This window comes from Hyalella azteca, unplaced genomic scaffold (genome assembly GCF_000764305.2).
Source record: "Hyalella azteca isolate HAZT.00-mixed unplaced genomic scaffold, Hazt_2.0.2 contig4627, whole genome shotgun sequence".
Taxonomy (NCBI): domain Eukaryota; kingdom Metazoa; phylum Arthropoda; class Malacostraca; order Amphipoda; family Hyalellidae; genus Hyalella; species Hyalella azteca.
This window is the reverse complement of record NW_025934840.1, coordinates 530638-538238: the sequence shown is the minus strand read 5'-3', so window position 1 is coordinate 538238 and position 7601 is coordinate 530638. Positions and strand designations below refer to the sequence as shown.

The 7601-nt window shown below is 39.0% G+C and overlaps 1 protein-coding gene across 2 annotated transcripts in view; it reads left to right on the top strand.

Moving 5' to 3' along the window:
• Positions 1–3261, top strand: part of LOC108665352 (calponin homology domain-containing protein DDB_G0272472) — a 54881-nt gene extending 51620 nt beyond the window's left edge. For both annotated transcript variants that reach the window (XM_047880083.1, XM_018152096.2), the window contains exon 13: positions 2418–3261. In XM_047880083.1, coding sequence (XP_047736039.1) covers positions 2418–2449 — 32 coding nt within the window. In that variant the 3' untranslated portion in view covers positions 2450–3261. The remainder of the gene's footprint in view (positions 1–2417) is intronic.
• The last annotated feature ends 4340 nt before the right edge of the window (positions 3262–7601 follow it).

The following is a 7601-nucleotide window of genomic DNA, read 5'->3' as shown; positions in this document are numbered from 1 at the left end:
ACACCACACTGATTCTCTAGCTGATTGATGCTCTGCAGATAACTTAACTTGCTGGGCCCCATAAGAGGTTCTAACCCACAGAGCTACACCTCTACTGCACTGCTCTTCATTTAAGTTATGAAAACAATCAAAACCTGGCAGCTGAAATTCAACAGGTACAATTTTCCCCCCGTGATTTTTAGGAAGTGTTTCTGTAATACAAATAATGTCTATACTCTCGTTTGCGATCACAGTTAACAGTTCACTTTTTTTGTTCAAAACGGAATCCGAATGTGGTTTAGTCAGAGATGTGTATAAGAGACAGCTTTCACTTTGATGTATGCGGTTACTCCCTACATTATTTACAGGCCTTAATCTACGGACATCATTCCTACTAATTACTTGTCCTCCATCTCCTCTGACTGTCCTTGAGTGGATCTCCTCTGACTATCTCGGAGTGGATTTCCTCGCTCGTAACTTGCGAGTTTACTTGACATATGAACGAAGATTGGCTAATGGATTTCCGATACCATAATTACCTTCCAGGGGCCGGATTATCAAAACTTCGTAAGTACGCAAAATCGACTCACGAGTGGCGTTGCTATGACAACGTAATACTAGCGGTGGTATTATAAAAAAACATTTGCACGGGAAAAATTGGCGCGGGGGAAAAATTTAGGCTTTTAGCTAAGACTTGCGTACGAAAATTTTGATAATGCCAAAATTAGGGTGTATTTACGTACCACAGAACTTTTTTGTCGTAGGTACAAAAAGTTACGAAGTTTTGATAATCCGGCCCCAGAACACGAGCGCTGGCAAATAGATTCCGCAGAACAGATGTTTCCACCATAATTAGATGTTCTGCCAATAATTAATCTAATAAGACGTTCTGACGTTAACATAATTTAATAAATGTACCAAAGAAGTGTGGTTATAATTAAGTAAAGTGTAACAGGGAAAGAAAATGTTCCGAATTAATTGATTAGAAAAAATATTTCTGATTTGTATCAAATTTTTTGACGAGGAACATATAAAGTATTTTCAACAAACGGTCCCTTACCGAAATGGTACAAGCCAGGGTTGCCAGATGGCCCAAAAAACGGCCAAGTCCGCGAACAAAAAGGCCAGAAACGGCCTATGTTACTCAATATATACTACTATTTTCGTAGGTTCCGGTGTAAAAATTATATATATATTTTTTAATTGAATTAGGTAGTACCCTATTATGAATTTTAGCCTGCCAACGCAATTGAAAAAAAAACTAAATCGCAAAATTTGTCCGGAAAAAATGACCGTCTGGCAACCCTGGTACAAGCACTGCACTGCAATTGATAACACTGCACTGCAATGATAACACTGCACTGCAATGATAACACTGCACTGCAATGATAACACTGCACTGCAATGATAACACTGCACTACAATGATAACACTGCACTGCAATGATAACACTGCACTACAATGATAACACTGCGCTGCAACGCGATGGTTGTTGCTCCATTTGTTTTACACTGTTAGAAAAAACGGTCCCACTGGTGTTCTATAGCGGCCGGTCGCCCCGTGAAAATAAACTGTTTCGCCGTTATAATCAGATGTTTTACGGATTTCTAGTGTAAAATTGGAATAAAAACGGCGACACGGTGTTTCTTTTCACGTGCCGACCGGCCACTGAAACGCCGGTAATACCGTTAACGCCGGTAATACCGTTAACGGGAATTTTTCTAACAGTGAGAAGTGACAGGTCGCTCGACGTTTTCTCTTTATTGCAATAAATCCCGACTCATTGAATTGCCTACAGAGAAAGCTGCAGTATTTTTCACCACTGATACAACCTTTGAGCAATTTTTTTGACCTGAAGTTACCTCGACTTGCCAATTTGTTGGTAATTGGAAGCCTCGAGAGGCACTCTGGTCAGATTTGTTATTCTCTCTGGACGATTTGATTCATGTCCGTGCATGAAAGCATTTTTTTTTGTATGAAAAAACATGAATGCTTTGTATGATATATTATGTCTTGATGTCTGACAGTGGAAGGTATTGCGATTCTTGGGGAATGAGTTGAGCTACATAAGTTGCTAACCTAATGAATTTGACTGCCGAACTGAGGTTCTGTAGGATATAGTTAAGGTGCAATATTCTTAAGCTAGATAGATTCATTTTCAACAAAACAAAACAAAAACAAAACAAAAGGTTCATAACATAAAAACAAAACATAGGTAGATGGATGCAAATTTATCTACAATAAGAGATAATTTCACCTACAGCTAACATTAGTTATGTAGTCCGCTGATGAGCACGTCAGTATTGTAGGAACTATATATAGTAGAATTACAGCCGCAAGCGTTAGTTTCATTTAAAGATATTTCATTTTTGAAAGTTATTATTTACATACTTGTTGTCTTATTTGTAACTATTACTTTCAAGGTTTTTTCTTTGCAGGTTCTTCTAAGAAGAACCGACAGTCAACGTGATCTTTGGCTACGTTGACGTTCTGCTAAAGTGAACAGCGAAACGGGAATGAACTCAAATGAAACGCTGGGAATAAATTCTCAGGAGCAATCCCGGACCAAATGATCTTGGTTCTTCGATAGTCTGGCACTGTGTAGAACAACTTGGACTTCTGTCCTGGAATGTTGAAACTCTTGCGGGTTCGAACTTGCGCGAAGTTTAATGTCTTGCTTCAGCCATCTGTAGACTCATGTTGAAGCGAAGTTCGAACGTATCCTGAAATTTTTCTCTGCTCGCAGAGACTCGAACCATGGCACGCAGCTCCGGAGAGGAGGCAGACAGCTGTCGAGCGGCAGCCCGAATGAATTTCGTAGCCTTTCCTAGAATGGGAATGCCGATGTCTAAAAGACCGTGACCAGGAAGTTGGTTTGATATTTAACATTACACTGGCATATTTATGAAGATAAATAAATTTGAATTAAATCAATGCGTGAAATTTGTTGAGGTCAACCAGGTATTTTTCAATTAATTTAATTTAGCGCGTGTTTGATAAGCAATAGCTTCAATAAGAATGTTACGTGAGAAATTGAAATCAGTAGAAGGGATTATGAATTTTGGGGCCGAGAAAAAAGGCCATAGGAATTGTGTCCAATTCACAGATATATTCAAATAATATTAATTATGTTCAACAATAATTTTGACAGAAAGTTAATTAAAAATTTTAATCGCACCCTACAATCAATAAACACAATATTGTAACAATACGTACAACAATGCATGAATTCTTAAATATTAAAAAATCACAACTATTTCATTGAAATGTAAGAAAAATATCACAAAATGAATGAACATGAAAACTTAAGGATTATTTCAAATTCTTTTTGTTCGCTCAGCTTGAAATGATGACCGAAGACTCACTGTCTTTGGCGACGAAAACTCACTCTATCTATAGAGTGAGCTTATTAAATATTTGTTGTGCAATATTCTTAAGCTAGAGAGATTCATTTTCAACAAAACAAAACAAAAACAAAACAAAAGATTCATAACACAAAACAAAACATAACAAAAGATTCATATTGTTCGTGTTTATTTGCAATGCATCGTTGTCTGCCAGGAGTCTGTTGTACCCCAGTGTAAATTTTTTGTAATGTCTAAGAGATTTATATTTCCATTGAGCTTGTATTTTAAGGGTTTTATATGGCGTTACATTGCAATTAATGAAGCACGAGGCGCCTTGCTGGCGTCAATAAACTATAAGCAATAAACCTCATCGAGAGAGTGACTTTATTTCACCTTTGAAATTCATGTTCACGGTAGTAAATATTGTGAAATGAATATTTGAAGACTTGAAGAGTTGAAGAATGCTTGAGTGAAGACTGCAATTTTCCCTTAATACGCTTGCGTAGCGCACTTTTTTGATACATTTGATGAAAAAATCTACACCTAAGATTTGAAATTAGTGTAAGCGGTAGTAAATTTTGTAAAAAGAATATTTGAAGACTTGAAGAATTGCGATGTTTGAGTGAAGACTGCAATTTTTCCTTAATACGCTTGCGATGCGCACTTTTTTGGCACATTTGATGAAAAAATTTCCACCTAAAATTTAAGTTTTGCTTTGACGCTGGTGAATAGTAAAATAATTTCTGGTAAAACATCAATGAAAATTAATGAAATATCTTAGCAAGAATCTTTTACATAAGGGAAATGTACAAATTTATAAAATGATTTCCATATGACTTATTTAAACCAAGTTTACCAAAGGCGCCTTCTTCTTGCCCTGAATGTAACAACAGAAACAAATATAGCTGAAAATGTACACAATGTCGATAAAAATGTCACTGTTTATAAATTTCATTAACTGGAATATTTCCCGACTAATAGTAACTTGCCGCAATACGTAGACTCAACGCAACATTGTTTGACATTCCTCCTAAATTGCAGCGTCTCGCGTACGTCGAAGCGAGAGACGGCCTCGTGCTCATATTTTAAAAACTCGCCAAGTGAACGTAAGTACTTACGCTCTATTTTATTGTCTATAATTGGTGGATTTTGCTAGAAAGGCCACCAATGATTGGCTGATGAATTTACGATCTTTTCAATTTTTTTCAAAGTACAAGCCCGGGGCCTATAATTTAAAAAAAAAGTTAAGAGATCGTAAGTTCATCAGCCAATCATTGATGGCCTTTCAAGCAAAATCCACCAATCATAGACAAGAAAATAGAGCGTAAGTACTTACGTTCACTTAGCAAATTTTGAAAGTATATGGCCCCGGGTCTGGATCTAGTAGCGGGAAAATACGCAAAGAAGTCGTGCAGAAAGGAAGAAAATGTTGAAAGAAACGCAACAAGCTGAAAGTTTAGGACAAAAAGAGAGTATGAGATGCGAAAAAAATATATCAGTACTCAGTGCAGTGAGTGACAGAGAGCGCATTTTCTCTTGCATAGTCACGGACGGGACGGACGGACATGACTAGCACAATAGCGAATTTTTAGCGCATTTTCTCATTTATGGAAAAAATGCACTATTGTGATCTGTCTGTCCGTCCGTCCGTCCGTGACCTCAAGTTTTCGTCGACGAGAAAATGCGCTCTCTGTCACTCACTGCAGTGAGTACTGAGTTATATAAGGGAATATAAAGCGGAATATAAGGTTAAGATTTGTTGACGTTTAGGACAAAGAATCGATAGGTAAATAGAACAAGACAATTGTGAGAGACGAGAAGTAAGCTGCCGTGAGCTTCCATAAGCCTGGATGGCAGACGAGGCCGTCGTGGCAATGCTCTAGAGTCTGGAGTCCATACGACTCTTCTGGACTCTTCTTTTCTGGACGAAAAGAAGAGTCGTCTGTAGTCCAGACGACTTTTCTTTTAAAGTAAACTGGAAAAAGAAGACAGGCGCAGGACGACTCTTCTTTTCTGGACGAAAAGAAGAGTCGTCTGGAATCCAGACGACTCTTCTTTTAAAATGAACTGGAAAAAGAAGACAGGCACAAACTGTCGACACAGTATGTAATATTGCAGACGAAGAGACAAGTCTAGTCGCATGATGTCATCTCATAATATGCGTAGGCATTGATAGTTGCAATAGTATTTTTATGACTATTAAATTCAAAGTAGTTTTCAAAATCAAAACAGCCCCGAACATTTCTCTCTCTGCCAATGTAATGAAATTTAATGCCTTTTCCATAACATGGTTCCAATGGTAATGGAAGTAGAGAGATAGATATAATGGATGTATGGTATATTGTACTCCCCAAAATAGCAGAATGTCAAATTTTTTAATGAATGGAAGTAATGGATGAAATATTTCGAAGCGCATTGTTCAAAACATTTAATGTATATCATATAATGCAAATTTGACATACACTTTTTCATCTAAATACTGACATGCAGGCAAGACATATTCAATGGATGGTCTACTTGACACCTGTAAAGTAGACCTATCACCCTGTACCTCCTGTCCCCTCCAGGGCCTATACATTCAGAAAAAGTTAAGAGATCGTAAGTTCATCAGCCAATCATTGACGGCCTTTCGAGCAAAATCCACCAATCACAGACAAGAAAATACAGCGTAAGTACTTACGTGCATTATTCTTTCAAAAAAGTTAAGAGATCGTAAGTTCATCAGCCAATCATTGACAGCCTTTCGAGCAAAATCCACCAACCATAGACAAGAAAATAGAGCGTAAGTACTTAAGTGCACTTAGCGAGTTTTGAAAGTATGGCCCTGTACCTCTCTGTACCGACCAATGTGTTTCAAATATTGGCGTGCTGACGGCGATGTACTAACACAGTAAATAAATGCTTCATCAGGGAGTTTGAGCGAATGAGTGAACGATGAACATCGAATAAATTTTCGATCTCGTCAATAGATTGATATCGCCTAGTCACAGTTTGCAAAATTATGATGGCGCGAAAGTTATGAACAGTGACGCGATTTCTTCGGAAGAATAGCTGTGCTTTCACTCACTTGCGTGCATGATAATATCATGTGAGAAAGGTTTCATGGACCGAATTGTTTAAATGACTTCTGTTTAGGCTTGAAGCGTGCAACGAAGTCTGTTCACGTTGCGCACCATGCTGCGTGGATGTTCTGCAATATTAAGAATCGGGGAAAGGCCTACGGCCTAATAAGCGCTGAAACTAAGAACTCGCTTAGAACCGCAATTCCCTACCGAGATCGAATAAGCCTAGTGGTAATAATGTGGCAATAGTATGTACCTTGCAAATCGTGGTTCTATGATGTATCTCTCCCCTCAGAGAGGACTTCTGACGTGTCTTTGCTCGTCAGAAGTCCAATGAGATTTCGCGCACCTAGGGAATTCTTCCTGAGCGCCCCACCGCGCAACTCGCAGTGTCTGACTGCGGGTCTCAGTTATGTGGTTACGTTGTAAGTTATTGTGTAAATAGGGCAGTGTGAGGTTAAGTTATCATGTAAATAGGATTCATTACATCAAGTTATTATGTAGGTAGGATTTCTTGCATTTCACTTCCCTGTCTCTCTCGTGCGGGCGGCCGACGTTCCGTGTAAGCGACCTCCTGTTCGAGTGTCTTAGTTTCTGTTGCTTTTCACTTGTCCCTCCTTGTCACCTGTCCCTCCTTGTCACCTGTCCCTCCTTTTCACCTGTCCCTCCTTGTCACCTGTCCCTCTTTGTCACCTGTCCCTCCTTGTCACCTGTCCATCCTTGTCACTTCGTCTCTTTGAGATGCTAACGCTGCTTCTTTCGAGCCAGCTTCAGCGGGCTGGACGTGCGACATCGTCACGGTTTCACGCCAATTGAGGAAACGTTTGTTTATGACGTCACGAACGTGATGTATAGAAATATACCATCTGGCAACGCTGGATCGTCACGGTTGCACGCCAATTGAGGAAAAGGAAACGTTGGTGTTGGTTTATGACGTCACTAACGTGATGTATAGAAATATACCATCTGGCAACGCTGGATCATCACGGTTTCACGCCAATTGAGGAAAAGGAAACGTTGGTTTATGACGTCACGAACGTGATCGAACGTGTACGACTGTGGTCATTGTGCGTTACCGTCACCATGCACTTAAGCTACAGGTTCAAGATCACGGAAAGCTGGATTTGGAGAAAGAAATTTATGCTGGCGAGAAATTCTTGTTAACAATGCGGAATTGTTAAGTTTTTTGCGGAGGAGTATGCTTACTGTATTA